The 16,788-nt window shown below is 47.1% G+C and overlaps 1 protein-coding gene across 1 annotated transcript in view; it reads right to left on the reverse strand.

Annotated features, from left to right (window-relative positions):
• The window catches only part of sema6bb (sema domain, transmembrane domain (TM), and cytoplasmic domain, (semaphorin) 6Bb), a gene marked incomplete at its 3' end in the record, with an annotated part of 264,150 nt that overhangs the window by 116,100 nt on the left and 131,262 nt on the right, over nt 1-16,788 (reverse strand). The window contains exons 4-5 of the mRNA XM_080751140.1: nt 6,796-6,856; nt 6,545-6,607 (exon numbers count right to left, since the gene is read on the reverse strand). Of these exons, the coding sequence (XP_080607266.1) occupies nt 6,545-6,607; nt 6,796-6,856 (124 nt within the window). The remainder of the gene's footprint in view (nt 1-6,544; nt 6,608-6,795; nt 6,857-16,788) is intronic.

Genomic DNA, 16,788 nt, shown 5'->3' on the forward strand with positions numbered 1-16,788 from the left:
TTAGTGTAGGGCAGGCTACTAAGTGTAGCACACAACAACTGAATGAACCCTTCTTAGTCTGCCTCAGCTCTCCTCCCTGTCTGATGAGAGACCGGGAGAGAAAAACAACCCAAACAAAACGCATGTGAAAAATAGGGCAGATCCATACTGTAGATAAACATTATACATGATAACTGACATCAAAAGGCCTCTGAAACCAAATACAGTCCATACACAACAACTAGGCAGACTGTGAACCACCGGGAGAACCACTGTAGGGAAATGGAACCATGGCAGGGTGGTATTTACACACTCATTAGTATCCAGGAGTCAAAAGACGGTGAAACCGTATCTGTTTGACGGGTTTGGCCTTATCTGGACGCATGAAAACCCAGACCTCCTCGGAGAGCCAGATCAACACACTATTGATCAAACAGTCTCACTAAGTGCTGCTCGCAACAATGTGCAACTTCTCTTTAAAATCAAATCTGCGTGGTTTCCTGTGTTTGGGTTGGCCGGTCACGCTACCGTGCCCTAATGTGTGTTGGTACTGAGCCAGCTATCGTCACTGTCGGGCAGAAAACCTTGTATCTCCAAGTTTCAAATTTGTACGTTTTTTCTTTCTCAAAGTAAAGCCCTGCTATATCAGACAAGGCCGTTGCACAAAACAGCAGATCTACAAGCACACAACGCCTCGCGGTGCGAGGCGTAATGTGCTTGTAGATCTGCTGTTTTCACTAGTTTAGTTCATTTTTTTAAATGATAAAAAAGAATGGTTTTGGACCCGACAACGTCGCTATATTGGTGAGCTCTCCTTCTCGCCCTCTCACTCTCTCTCTCTCTCTCTCTCTCTCTCCCTCTCTCACACACTCTCTCTCTTTATCTAACTCTCACATCATTATGTTTACGCAACAAGATGAAGAAAAGAGGCAGAAGTTTTGAATGAAACGTTAAATGGGAGGAAATGAAAGATACAGAATGAGTGTTGATGATAAAGGGTCGGCAGTAGCTCAGGAGGACCTCCTCAAGGACCCCTGGCTGTGAGAACCTGCTCTATAACTGCTTCCGATGAGCGATTTCTTCCTCCGTCACTGACTGAATGTGTGTGAATGGGTGAACGTACATTGTAAAGCTTTGGAAAAATGTGCAATATACAGTAAATGCACCGTTTACCATTTATAATGGCTTCTGTGACACACATAAGGAGCATATACCGGTATATATACTGTAGAGCAGGGGTCTTCAACGTTTTCAGGCCAAGGACCCCTTAGTTGAGAGAGAGATGAAGCAGGGACCCCCACAACCTTATCATAGATTAGTTTCATCGTTTGACAGCATCATTTTCAGTGTATTTTGGACTCATGTCAATTTGTGTTTTCAGATATTTAACCACTTGAACCGTCATTACCTAATAAACTTGACATTTCACTCTGTGAAAGGTTTCCGCTCTTTTCCCCTCTACACCAAACCTCTTGCCAAAAATAGACAATAGACAACAATCTACAAGCTCATAGAGCTTGTAGATCTGCTATTTTTGGCTAATGTTCTCAGAATATGGATGCTAGAGTTCAAGTGGTTAAAATAAAAAAGGAGAACAAAGGTTTCTTATCACTCAAAGATTTGGAGGACCCCCTGAAGTAACTCTGAGGACCCCCTAGGGGTCCTGGACCCCCTGTTGAAGACCCCTGCTGTAGAGGAGAGACGAGAAGCAGGCGGTAAACAGCTTTCAGACTGAGGGGAGGGGGAGGGGGGCACATCCGTCAACAATCATTTGGTCCACACACAGCAGGCAGGAAAACACAAAGAATTAGGAAATTGAATTTCCAGCCTATACTTTGGGGGAGAACCGTTATGTCCCTTCTGGTTGACAAAGCAGAAAACTTTAATTACGAAAACCAATTAATGTGCTAGTCAAGTGAATATATCACATCTGACACAAGGCAGTTCCCCCCGGGCCACAGAGGGACATTTTGGGACAGAGGTGAAATGTAGGAGAGGAGAGGAGGTTGGGGGAGCGAGCGAGACGGACGCGGGCAAAGGATGATTGAAATTAAAGGTCTGGCAGATGCTTGAACAAAGGTGCGTGACGTGCGTGCGTGCGTGCGTGCCTGCCTGCCTGCCTGCCTGCCTGCCTGCCTGCCTGCGTGCCTGCGTGTGTGTGCCTGCGTGTGTGCGTGTGCGTGCGTGGGGTTGGCGGGTGAGAGACGAAGAGAGATTCTTGGGAACAAATTGCTTTCGATATCCGATCGCACCGTCCGATAGGATTACAGCTCAAGACTGAAGATCTACAGCACTTTTGGGACTAAACAAAACAAGACATTTTCCAGAAGTCAAAGCATAGATCAGTGACCTTTATAGCATTGCAAAATGCATATTTCCAGTTCTTGAACGTGTGGATTAATCGGCCGATATGCATTGATTCTACATGACACAACTGGAGCTGTTTCTTCTATTCTAGTCACTTCTATCGCTTCACTTTGGTCACGCAGGTCCGCGTTGGAAAAAAAATCATGTCCTGTTGGAATCAAGGTGAAACACCCGGAAAAAAGGGAGTCCCAACTCCAAACAACAAAAAAATGTCTGTGTCTCTGGACTACATCAACGCTGATTGGCTGTCAGGACGCGATGGGTGGAGTGGAGGTGAAGCGAAGGTTGCTTCAGTTGGATTGTTCCAAGTGGGGCGAAGATATCGAAGCAACCGTTCGTGCCGTTGCGCCGTTCGCGCCATGCCGCTCGGACCATCCAGGTTTGGACGGAGCTTAAAGCATGTTTATACTACTGTTCTGTGACACCATCACAAGTAAGAATACATAACCGTAATGCAGAGACATGGGTAATGAAAGACATCCATGCATTATCTGGAACCAAACGCCATTTGCACGTTCCATTAGCACATACATGTACAGCAGTATCAGGCTATGCGCGCGGTGCTCTTATCTCTGTCACGTTTTAAAAGTGCGACTCACAGCGCCGGCAGGCAGAGGTGTCATTAGGGGAGGGGGAGGTGGAACGCCTCTCATATCTCACTCCAGTTCCGTCCTCAGGGCCAGGCAACCCCCCACCACCAAAACCTTTAATATCCATACCTCTCTTTAGAGACATTCTTCATCCTTTCATTCTTCACTCACCTCTCACTCACCCGCCCCCCCGATTTCACCTCCAGCTCTCCGTTTCCACCCTCTCTTTCTTTAATCCACCCGGTCCAACCCCCCCAGCCTTTGTCTCCGGTGTCTCCGCGGTCCCCATTGTGTCTCTCTCTGGCACACAGATTTAATGTCAGGTGTTTCTTTCAGTTTGGTTAAATAAGTCATTTGCTTTCAGCCCAGAGGGGGAGACTGTCATCTAGTTTCTACCCGGAGGGGAGACTCCCCCCCCCCCTGTCCCCCACGCACCTCCCACACCCCTGCTGCCCACCTAAACCCCATCCCCTCCCGCCCACGGACGCATCGAGGACAAAGAATACATGCTCGAGGGGCATACATACTAACACACACACACACACACACACACACACACACACACACACACACACACACACACACACACACACACACACACACACACACACACACACACACACACACACACACACATACGCGAGCACACTATGGGATTGAAATGTGCACAACTATGACACATGAGCGATAACCCACAATACATGGGGAATATAGGCCGCAGGGGTAGACAGGAGGTGTGGATATCTGTGGCTTCCATATCGTCGTTGTCGGGTGGAAACCTTGTATGTCCAAAACATGTTCGTTTTTATCATTTAAAAAAAATGAACCAAACTAGTGAAAACAGCCGATCTACAAGCACTGTAGATCGGCTGTTTTCACTACTTTTGTGCGACGGCCTTGTTTGATGAAGCAGGGCTTTACTTAGCAAAAAAAACAAAACGTACACATTTGAAACTTGGAGATACTGTACGAGGTTTCTGCCCGACAGTGACGATATGTGAGAGCTATTTCACTGCATCTCAGCCTCACAAAAGATGATACATTATTTTATTTTATCTGCTGCCCCGATTTTCACCACTAGGTGCAAAATGTTACACAAATTCTCCGGAGTGGGCGCCGTTTCACGGCAGATCTCGTGAATGTTCTATGTTCACTAGACCAGGGGTTCCCAAAAATGTTTGGCTCGGGGCACCCCTATAAATATTTTTTTCATCCGAGGCACCCCTACATTATATTCATAATTTTCACTCCCAGCATCTTATATTTATAGCATTATTATGTTGCGAGGAAAACAAGATAATAGCCATTTTTGGTTAGAACTGACCGAAAATAACATACTTCAGGCCGGGAACACATTTTAGTGTATGAGAGGGGCTTACAGTACATGTACAGTATGTAGCAACATATTTGTTTTTGTAGGCTAATTTCTGATTTAGGCCTAACTATAGGTTAGGCCTAAATGGGTTAAAATGATACTAAATATATATTTTAAGTGTCCAAATAAATTCATCAAATTATCTTGTGGCACCCCTGGACTGCCGTCGCGGCACCCCAAGGTGCCACGTCACCCACTTTGAAAACCCCTGCACTAGACAATATGATACGATACAATATTACTTTATTATCAGCTCACAATGAAATGTGTCTTGTGACTCAGCAGCCATGTATGCAACACACAATACACACATTTACAACACAGAAACAAATCAAAAATAAGTTACATATGTAACAGAGGAGATGCGAACGTCCCCACCAGGGCTTTGAACCCAGGCCTCCCGCGTGAAAGTCCAATATCTTAACCTTCCAAAGGGATATCCCTATGGAACAAGGGATATACTAGACTTTTGAGGCTTCAAGGCTGGGGCTGCGACTCTCTCTGCCACACTCACCCCCCTTTGGACCTCCTCCTACGGGGAAGCCTGATCCGGGTCACGGCACCATTGTAACAGAGGTGATGCGAACCTCCCCACCCGGGCTCTGAACACGGGCCTCCCGCGTGAAAGTCCAATATCTTAACCATTACTACAAAGGGATATCCCTATGGAACGAGGGAGATACTAGACTTTTGAGGCTTCAAGGTTGGGGCTGCGACTCTCTCCGCCACACATACATAAAAACATGAAGGACTACTAGAGCAATGTTCACCGCTTCAGCCTGCCCCTGGCCAGACTCTAAATGAAGCATCAACGTCGACTGATGGACAAAGGACTTCTTCAGTCCGACCTGGCGAGCGTATGTTGATGGGACAGAGAAAGATCGATAACAAAGTTGATTTTCTACTAGGGTGCTGATTGGCCGAGTGGTTAAGGCTCGCACCACACAGTCTCTGATGCAGCCTGAAAGCGAGTCCTGAGTTTGATTCCCGAGCCCAGCAGACCTTTGCTGCGTGTCCCTCCCTGACTCTGTCCCTTTATTTCCTGTCAATCTCCTCTGTGCTATCAAAATAAGTGCAGAAAAGCCCAAAACATTTGTTTCTCTGGATAAAAGCCATTTTAGTGTCGGAATGCTCTGAAGATTGTGTGCCTTAATTGTGACATTTGGGTCCAATATTTAGTTCAGTGACCACGGGGCAAACGAATTGTTCAGAGGCTGTGTTGGAGTCCAATTGGAATCAACCTACCTCTGGTCTCCTAAGTGCTCAATGTGCAGTGTGTGCGTGCACCGTGCATGCATGGGGGTACAGTATGTGTGTGGATTGGGTTGAGGACTCAACTTCAGTCAAAATAAACTAAACTACTCAGCTTCTCAGCTTAACCAAGGTGGTTTTGCGTTGTTGAAAGTCTATTCTCCGTGTTGGGAAACCTCTCAGCACCCCACCCACTCTGTAAAATACATTATCTTTGTGAAAATGAAATGAAACGCAAACGACCGTCGCAGTTGAGTATTCTTATTTCCGGGTTGTGTCTGCGGCGGTCGAGTTGGATGCGTTTTATTTCATGACAAAAATGTATGTATTTTACAGAGTAGGTGGGGTGCTGAGAGGTTTCCCACCGTGGAGAATAGACTTCCAACAATGCAAAATTACCTTTGTTTAGGTGAGTGGTGGTGAAATAGTTTTGGCCTTAGTTTTGTAGGGCAGATCCTGGTCCTGTCTGTGAGTCACAAGATGACACCCTCTCTCTCACACCTTTAGGTAGTGGGGGGGTGAAACAGTATAGCCTAGTACTCTCACTCTGCAACTGTACCTTGACCGCTGTGCTGCCTTTGGCACTTGAATTCCCCCCGTGGGATCTGTCTGTCTGTCTGTCTGTCTGTCTGTCTGTCTGTCTGTCTGTCTGTCTGTCTGTCTACACCAGTCAAATGGCCATCAAACAGGTGGTACTGTGTGCTTCACAGAGACAGCATGTTTGTGTCGAGTGAGTGAGAGAGACACAGAGAGAGAAACACACACAGAGAGAGAAACACACACACAGAGAGAGAGATAGAGAGAGAGAGAGAGAGAGAGAGAGAGAGAGAGAGCACATGTGGGGTGCTGTAGAGGGACGTACCAGAGAGGGAGAGAAAGGAAGAGGGAGAAGGGTTCCCATGGTGTGCAAGAGGACGTGAACTTCAGAAGGAGAGAGAGAGAGAGAGAGAGAGAGAGAGAGACAAAGACAGCGTTGTCTTACCTCGTGCTTTCCCTTCATTCTGCAGATCCGGATGTCATTCTTGTTCGACTCCCATGTTCTCTTCTGCACATCAGAACGCGCACACGCACACGCACACACACACACACACACGCACACGCACACGCACACGCACACACAAACACAACACACGCACAATAATACACACAATATTGATTAAACTTTGAGAGGATAAGAATGTATCAGGTTTCCCCCCCATGTTGTAAATGATTACAGAACAAAAAGGCCCTGACCTTGCTGTAGAACATCTCGTCTCCGGCCGCGTTGTCCAGCTCCACACGGAACAGGTCATCTCTGGGCAGAGAGAGAGAGAGAGAGAGAGAGAGAGAGAGGGGGGGGAGAGGGGGGGGGGGGGGAGAGAAGGAAAGAGGGAGAGGAAAAAGGGGGTGAAAGAGGAAGAGGAGGACAAATAGAGGGGATGAGAGGAGAGCGAAAGAGAGGATCGTGGCGGTGAGCCAACACAGCACTATGTGTAGCGCTAAAAGTACGGCAAGAAGCCACAACTCAGCAATACTTGGAATACCAGCAGCCCTCCACTCTCTACTCTACAGCAAAAGTACACCATAACCATTATTGCTAATTCAGGACTATAAGAGCACATACTGAGGACAAACCCCCCCTGGCAGCATGCTTAATTCAAATCCCAAGTATGAAATGCCTCCACGACTACATACTGTAGTGAATCAGCGCGGGGCTCAGCCGCTAAATAATTCTATACCCATGCATATATATGTCAGGCCTATGTAATGTATCGCCGTGTTTGTTCATTTGGAGTAGATCAGAGCCCTACGGACTATGGAATAGCTCTTTATAATGTCTTCCATTCCTTTTCAAATATGATTCACCGAGGAATGAAAACGGGCTACATAACAATGTCGATCCTCTTCCCTCCCTGGCCCTTCTTGCAGCCCTCTCATTAGAGTTGACTTTGCCCACATATCGTTCGCTGCGAGGCCAGAATTAGTCATTCGTAATTAACACCTGATTGATAATTGTGCCCCCTTCAGTTGTGTTGTGTTGTGTGTGTCAAGTACATTTATTTTTAATGCCACCCAGGGAGCAGTTAGGGTTTAAGTGTCTTTGCTCAGGGACACTTCCACACGTAGACTGGACCAGAGTCAAGGGTACAACCAGCGACCTTCCCTTCCCACACGGCCTCTCTCTCCCTTTCTCTCTCTCCCCCTCTCTCTCTCTCTCTCTCTCCCCCCTCTCTCTCTCTCTCTCTCTCTCTCTCTCCCTCTCTCTCTCTCTCTACCCACTCAGACACCGCCGTTCCAATTTGTCAGAACGCTCTATAATTCCAGAAGGCAGAAACTGAATTAATGATCACGATTTTAATCACGTCGTTACGCGTGCTGTTGTTGGTGACACAACTACACAGGCCCGCTCGCTCCACGCACTCCGCACGCCAAAAGACGAAACAAAAAAAAAAAAAACATGCATGATGCATTCATGGTGATGTGTCAGTAACTTGGCTGTAACCTTGGGAGTGGCTGTTAGAAGTACTGAATGACATGGGGCTCCTCCACGGCCTTAAAGGAACTAAAGCTAAGAGCTGACGCGTGCATATTGATCAAGGCTCAGCGTCTGGCATCTGCCTGGGTGGATCTACATGCAGCAGGCAGGAGGTCCGGGTGGGTTTAGGAGGGGGGTGGAGGAGGAGGGGGGGCCTGTTCGCATGGCAGTCCTGGAACGCTATAATCTGTTAGATCTGCGCTAGATGTGTTATTGCAAGCGCTATCGATCTTATCTCGCAGTCCAGCGCTGCTTCCCATCTGCTCGCATTGTATTCTCTCCTCTCTGCCTTTTTATCATCAGCAGGCTTAGTGTGTGTGTGTGTGTGTGTGTGTGTGTGTGTGTGTGTGTGTGTGTGTGTGTGTGTGTGTGTGTGTGTGTGTGTGTGTGTGTGTGTGTGTTTGAGTGGGAACAAATACCTGCGCAAGTGTGTGTATTACGTGTATACAGTGCATGCAAACCCACAATTGTGCACCGACGTGTACGTATGTGTGTACAGGGGTGTCGCACCAAATTCTGGGCCCTTGGTACAAGGATTCACTGCGGGCCCCCCATAAATGTTCTTCATAGGGGGAGAGGGGGTTTAACCCATTCAGACTGGGAGCGCATTATTTACGCATTATTTTGTGCTTTAACTATTGAAAAATTGCAGATATACAAGCTTGTAGATATGTGAAGGACCCCCCAAAAGGATAGGTATTTGGCCACAGATGCCCATCTCAAAATATTTAGTTCCAGGGACCCTACAGATACAGAAACATTTTAGTTACAAATTTTAGCTTAAATAAAATACGCATATTCAAAGATTTGCACACATTTTCACGACTTTTCAAAAATAGCAGATCTACGAGCTCGCAGCGCTGCACTCGGTGCCGCACTGTGAGCTTGTATATCTGCTATTTTTCAATAGTTTAAGTATATAAAATAATTAGGGCCCCCTCCGCCTTGGGCCCTAGTAACTCAGTCCCACTTCCCCCCTCCTTGTGACGCCCCTGTGTGTGTGTGTGTGTGTGTGTGTGTGCGCGTGTGCGTGCGTGCGTGTGCGCGCGCGTGCATGCGTGCGTGTGTGGCTGCACGCCTGTGAATGTTTTATGAAACCACAGTGCAGACAAAGCAACCTGCAGCTACAGTACCTAACTACACAGTCAAATCTGCTATCTGTTTCTGTTGCTATTCTAGTCACTTGTAACTCCGGGAGTGAAAAACAAATGGAACCAAACTTGTGTCCATTTGAACACTTAACTCATTAAAAGCCTCAGACATTAACGGATTATAATATCCAGAGTGCCTCCCACCCCCCCCCATTCACGGCCGTTCTCTTATTTTGTCTTATTTTGAAGGCCACCGGAAGTACTTCCGGTCTGGCGTCATCGGATCCTTCGACTGAACCGATCATTGTTTATGTGGAGCCATGCTGGATCGGCTCGTAGCGTTTATACATGTGTTTTATAAGCGAGCATCTGCCTCCATCTTCGCTTCTAAAGTGTAGTTTTGAGATAATGGACATTAAAGATGAGGCGGCCCGTCCACCTCAATGTTATGGGATGACTATTGTGTGCTCGTGGAGCCGTGATGATGACAAATCAGCGCGGATTTCGTCTCCGGAGCGTCGGCCATTGTACTAGGTATTTTTACTCGCAGTTACAGTAATATATTACTTTTCGCGCGACATCGCGCATTCGGCACTATACGTACTCTAGTACTTATTGCGTGACATCACGCGAAAGGCACTGGATGAGTTAAGAGTTAAATTAATACCAATGATTTTTCTCTCGCGCGTCCCCTCTCCTGAATAATTCAAAGCTCCCATTTCCCCCTCGGTGTGTCAGAACGAAGACCCCCCCCTCCCCCCCACTCTAAGTTAACCCCAGCGCAGGAAGTGTGAAACCAACCACCAGCGCTCAGTGCTTCCCTACTTAACGGGGTCGGAGGTCAAGCGAACTCCAAACAGTGGAGTGTTGTGGAGAGAGAGTGGAGGAGTGGTGTTGTAATCCCATCCATGCTGCTGGGGTCTGCTCTGGGCATTAACTTCATGAATACGGCAACAGGCTCGCTGCTAAAGAGTGGCTGGCAGCCAGCAGCGTACTGTTCTGTTGTTGCCTGTTGCTGGTTGCTGCTAAGGGCAGGAGATCGTTGACGCTTTTCGTCGCTGTCGGGCAGAAACCTTGTATCTTGTATTCGTTTCAAATTTGTACTTTTTTTCCCGCGAAGCAAGGTCCTGCTTCATCAGACAAGGCCGTCGCACAAAAGTAGTGAAAACAGCAGATACTTTTGTGCGACTAGTTTAGTTTGTTTTTTTAAATGATACAAACAAACGGTTTTGGACATAGAAGGTTTCCACCCGAAAACTATGTTTTGCTTGTCTTTCATGCGCTCTCCTCATCCTTCCTACTCTCTCTCTCTCTCTCTCTATGCTCCAGGTTGTTTGAATGATGCAAAGCCTTGTGGCAGCTTTGTATGTGTTTGTGCCGTTGCGTGTTTGTGTGCGTGTGTGTGACTGTGCGTGCATGCATGCACAGACGCACGCACACACACACACACACACACACACACACACACACACACACACACACACACACACACACACACACACACACACACACACACACACACACACACACACACACACACACACACACAGGCAGTCCTTTCTGTTAATAAGTGAGTTTGTAGGTCTTTGGGAGGACAGAGTTTTGTGAAGTCAGTTGCCATCACAGAGAGTTATGAGCCGTTGTCACAGCAATTCACCGTGCTGGCCTGCTGTGTGCACATCCTGCAACATAAACAACATGGAGATCTCTATGGGAAAACACGCAGAAATGCACAGGCATGCACACACACGCACACGCACACGCACACGCACACGCACACACACACACACACACACACACACACACACACACACACACACACACACACACTTACACATTAATGACCAGTAAGACTCCCTAATCGGGAGATAAGCAACTGTCAGGTCGCATACACAAACTTTAGAAGGCAATGGTATCCAATCAGGAGGGAATATGGGAAGTGGGACAGATCCATGTTGATGACATGACTTTAGAGATACTCTGTACCGCTTTGCGTGATTTTAGGGCAAAATCCGTAGGAGCAGTGTCCAAACATGTGTTTTGCAAGAATCGGCCTCATGGTGGCGCTAGAAGAGGGGCATGTGAGAAATGAGGGGTTGAGGTTGTGGTTTGGCAGCCAAGGAGTGTGTGTGTGCAAAGTTTGGCATGGATAGGGGCAACAGTGCATGGCGGAGATATGAGTAGGGGAAAATTGTGACGTGATGGAGAGACTGACTGACAGACGGCCGGTGGAGGTGTTGATAGTAACTGCGACCTGACGGTCGCAACTAACGCATGCACGAACACACTTTAGCCAATTACACATGTATTCCCAATTAACTACTTTTTGTCCAAAACCTGTCCCAAGGGTGGGCTACGACACAGTACAGTATGTCAGGATCATGCACGCACGCAAGCACGCACACACGCGCACAAAAAGTCCTCTGGCCAATACCAAACCAACGAGACTCCAAAGAAAGCCTCATCATTATTATTTCCCACTTGGCAACTCAAGTAACTGAGTGATTTCGATTCATTTCGGAACACAAGCAGCATCAAGCTGAAGACCCACTAAAGCCTTCAGGGTTCTGCTGTATATTCTCTGCATTTAGGTTTTCCTGCTGGAGAGCTGTGCGTCTCGTATAGCTGTTGAGCCTCAGTGTGTAGACGCTGAGCCTCGCTGAGCCCATAGAATCTGCCTGTGCAGAGAGAGACGCACAAATGGGTTGAAAATGAATGACTTTGCACCAGCCAATTACACAGTAAAATCCAAAGAACAACATGGACCTCTGAGACCCGTCGAGGGTCTTTATTTACACTCTCCGAGTTCAATGAATGCTCAGGGTTTTGCCGTGTTGTAACCCCGACACTTCCTCTGACTGACGAAGCGTGTGTGGGTGCGTGCGTGCGTGCGACTGTGCGTGCGTGTGTCCGGTGGAAATCTCATTATGTCCAAAACTGTTACTTTTCAGGATTCAAAAGTAGCAAAAGTATAGCAGATCTATATCTCAAAACGCGGAGTGAGTGGATCTGCTACTTTTGATACTTTTGTTTGACAATGTAGTATGATCAAGTGGGGCGTAAATTGTACGAAAAAACACAAAAAGTTCTGCCCAACAGCAACAACAATCATTTTGTGCGTGCGTGCGTGCGTGCGTGCGTGCGTGCGTGCGTGCGTGCGTGCGTGCGTGCGTGCATGCGACAAAATTTAATCGCCTAAGCGTCTGTCTGCAGTGCTAGATTGTTTCCCAATGTCTCGGTATACGGCTGAACAGCCAGCCGTCTCTAATGTATTCTCACAGCACCCGGCAAGCCTTGCTCTCCAGTCGTCTGCTGTGTGACTGTCTCTCCGTGCGTCACTCTGTGTCGGGAGAAAGCTCACCCCTCTGTGACCCACGCGCGACCCCCACGACCTCTGAGCTCAGCGTCTGCGGCTGCCTGAGCCGAGCCAAATGTCCGACCTGGCAGTGAGTCAGCACTAGGGGTGTAACAATATAGTAACTGTATCGAAATATCGTTTTTAACTTAAAAAATCGAAGTATATCGAAATGAAAACAGCTAAAATCGAATCGAATCGTTTTATTTTGTATCGTATCGAATCGGCAGTGCAAAGAATCGATTGTATCGATACTAGTCTGGTAGGATTCACCTTGAAACATGGGCTGCATATTGTTGTAGTGTTTTTGGTTGGTTTCTTTTCTGAATGTTTTGAAGGTTTGCACAGGGCTCTACTTCCTGTATTGTCCCAGCTCAGATTCTGAGCCTGGGACAACTTCCTGCCCCAGGAATATCATAGTTTTGGCCCAGAGGTTCTTCTCGCCCCCCTAGTGGCGAAAAAAAGAACCTCTGGGAACTCAGATTGTATCTATACTACCTACTTGTGCATTGTATTTAGCATTTTTAAGAAGAAAAAAATAAAAGGAGGGGTTTAATTACTTTTCCTTTCCATATAGCTACACTGGTCTATCGATAAATGTGAGTAATCTCTGGGTTCATGTCAAGGTGCAGGTTTATCAGTATACAATGACCATGTATTTGGCAGATAATCACTGTGTTTACTTATTTATATCCATAATAATACATGTTTCCCTTAAAAACCTGCACTATCCACACCTTTCACACAGATTTAATTTCTTTGCTAAATAGTTACTATATCGATTTTAAATAATTAAATCGAATCGTATCGTATCGCCATGAATGAACCAATATTGTCCATGTATCGTATCGTCAACCATGTATCGTGATATGTATCGAATCGCTATTAAAATGTATCGTTACACCCCTAGTCAGCACCATGTGTCTTTGTAGTAAAAACCCTTTGTAAACTCCTTCGCAAATCCTTTGTAACTGCGAGACTACAACTGTAGCCATTTGTACACTCAAGTTAAATGAACGCTGAGGATTTGACTGTGTGGACACATGCGGCGGGTGAAATCCTCTTACGCTTTATCACAATGATGGAACAATTAATCATCAGTTTTGCTTTGGTCGTCTCTCCTAAGGGCAAAGACTTTGCAAGCGGTTTCTATTTGTAGGGATTAGCCCTGTCGGATCTCACTGAGGGCCAGAGGCCTCAATATTCACAGCTGCTCATCTAGACAGCACTGGAATATAGTGCTGAACACAGCAAGGTGTGCATGGCCCCATCTGCCACAAGCCAAGTACACAGTTGACTCTCCCCTTTACCGGGAAGGACGGAGACAGGGAGACAGGGGAGGGACAGGGAGTAGGCATGTGCACACATACTGTAGACATCAAAGGGGGATTGAGCCCCTGCCCTTTTATCCTTCTGTAAAACGTGCCCTATCCAGACCATGAATGCAATTTTTACTATGGTAAAGAAACGAAAATTGCCATACCAGAAGGCAGTATTCAAGATAGTTGTCTTATCCAAACTCTCCGGAACTTGAATGCAGCATCTTATGTGGAAAGTATTGCCCTCTCTGTGTAGAAATCCATGCCGTTGGCCTGGGCCACAGGGTAGTGGTCCAGGCACCTAGGCTGGTAATCCAGCCCTTGCAGCGTTGCAGGTTCGAGTCCCGATCCCGATGACCTTTGCTGCGTGTCACGCTCTCCCCGTTTCCTGTCAGTCTACTGTACACCTATCAACAAAGGCAGAAAAAGCCCCAAAAAATATCTAAAAAAAAAATAATCCATGCCGTTACACCACATCTCCAGTATTGACTTGATTACGCTTAGTTCGGCGTGGTACCACCCTCCAAAAATAGCCGACCTCCAAGCTCGCGTCGCGTTGTGAGCTTGGAGGTCGGCTATTTTCGATATTTCCACCAAAAGGCCCTTTTAGAAATGTCAGCCCCTGCATCTCTAACATTCTCTGCACGTCCCTGACAGGGAGAGACAGAGAGGGACATAGGGAGAGACAAGAGAGAGAGAGAGAGAAAGGTAGAGGGACAGCGAGAGCCAGGGAGATATACAGGGAGGGAGGTAGGAGTACTCTGCCAGGTGCTCAGGGTAGGGATTTAGCAATGCTTGCAGTCTACGGAGCAGCTATGCTAATGGTGACAGGATTTGCGGCTGAGCGAGGCGTCTTATCGCACCCAGCTCTCTCTCTCTGCCGCAGCTTTTCTTTAAGCTCACCTGCCTCCGCAACGCCACTCTGGAGACTGTATATGCCTTTTAGTTCAGCTGTCTCTGAGTCACTCTTTCTCTCTCTCTCTCTCCCTCTCTTTCATTCTTTCTCTCACTCTCATCGTCTCTAACGCACTCTCGAACACGCACATGTGCACACATACGTGTACAATACATACAGTAGCGTACACAGTCACAGACACACACACACACACACACACACACACACACACACACACACACACACACACACACACACACACACACACACACACACACACACACACACAGCGTAACACAGAAACACACTCTGCAACCACGTGACTCATTCTCCACGCCTGGATCGGTTTCTACTAGGAAAACCGCAAACAGCGCTATTAGCCGACACCTCTAAAGAAATATACAGTACATTCAGTACAGTATAGTAGGCCTCCACTTTGGGATTCTCTCTCTCTCTCTCTCATTCCATCTTTTGCACTGTCACTCCCATTTCTCTCTGCCTATTACACTCTCTCTCTCTCTCTCTCTCTCTCTCTCTCTCTCTCTCTCTCTCTCTCTCTCTCTCTCTCAACCTCTCTCTGCCTTCTCCACTCCCATCATGTCCTCTCTCTCTCTCTCTCTCCACTCTTGACTTGTCAGCCTAGATTTTCGTTATCGCCCCGTTTGGGCTGGCGACATTCCGTTTACCTTTTCCCCATTCACCAGAACTAGCTGAGGCTATAAATTGAAATGAGCTTTTCTGTCAGACTGTTTCATGCTTCTGGTTATATTTTATAGCCAATTCTACAGGCTGCACTAGTGGTAGCTGTCTGGACATGGTGGAAGCTTTTATTATCAAGCTCAGTGCGTTGCGTGCGTCTGTGCGTGCGTGCGTGTGTGTGTGTGTGTGCGCGTGTGCGTGTGCGTGTGTGCGCGCGAGCGGGTGTATGGGTGTGTGTCTGTATACGCGGTGTGTGTTGTTTGTGCGTTTGGACCAGCTCACTGCAGACAGAATGGCTGGAGCCACACGACATGGTTTGATATATTTACTACCCGGCCTTCAGTGGAGGGGTTAGACCCAGCCAGGGGCCGTGGCCCTGGTCATTTCCTGGACCAATATGAGGTCTCTTATTGGAAACCCCTTAAGTCAGGGAGATTCAGTGAGACTGCCGTCACAACAAATAACCAGCACCACATGGGCACGTCGCACGTTTCTCTGCTTCTAGCATGTTTGGAGCTGAGCTGATCCTCGGCCCGCATGCGGACAGTCATTCTTTTGGCTACATGTTTTGCGTTAGCCCCGTCCGTCTGTTCTCTTTTTTTTTGTAGCCAATAAGCTCTATGCACAGCAGCCATATTGGAAATAAATTGGGCCCTTTCCTTACTTCCTTCACAGGTGTTACCAATGATACTAATGAAGGCTCTGTTCCATTTAGTGTAGCACAGTGGTTCTTAAACATTTTGATTTCAAGGAACTCTGAGTACAAATGGAACCAAATGGACCTGTACGGCAGGTCCATTTGGTTCCATTTGCACACTCTCAGAGTTGCAGGCCCATAAGGGGCCATTTGTTGTGGCAGAGAGTTTCCAGTGAGCCAACATCAGGGGCGCTGGAACTCCCAAATCCCAAGGGGAGCTGAGCCTGGAGGAGTGCATGCGTGCGGCCTTTGGCCGCACGCCGAAAATTCACGTTTTTTATCCGGTTTTGGGTTATTTTTATTACGGTTTCGGGTGCTTATTCCCCTACGGTGTAACAAGGAGCTATATAGTTACTAGTTATTTTAGCACACAGTGCAACACACAGCACGCATGCACACACACAGTCACTCACGCACACACTACAAAATCGGGTATTATTTTTGTAACAGTTTTCTACTGTTTTTTTATTCCCCATATACAACGGTGTTAGTTTGCAACAATGAGCCTATAGACAGTTTCTAGTTCTCAAATAAATAGACTTTGGTGTGCCATCAAAGCAGGATCTAAATTTGACTTCCCCTCTGACCGGAAGTGGCAAGGTGACCATGTGATTAGGTCACCATGTGATAATCAAATACCTTTTTTCAACATATT

This window comes from Nannobrachium achirus (genome assembly GCF_963921795.1).
Source record: "Nannobrachium achirus genome assembly, chromosome: 1".
NCBI lineage: Eukaryota > Metazoa > Chordata > Actinopteri > Myctophiformes > Myctophidae > Nannobrachium > Nannobrachium achirus.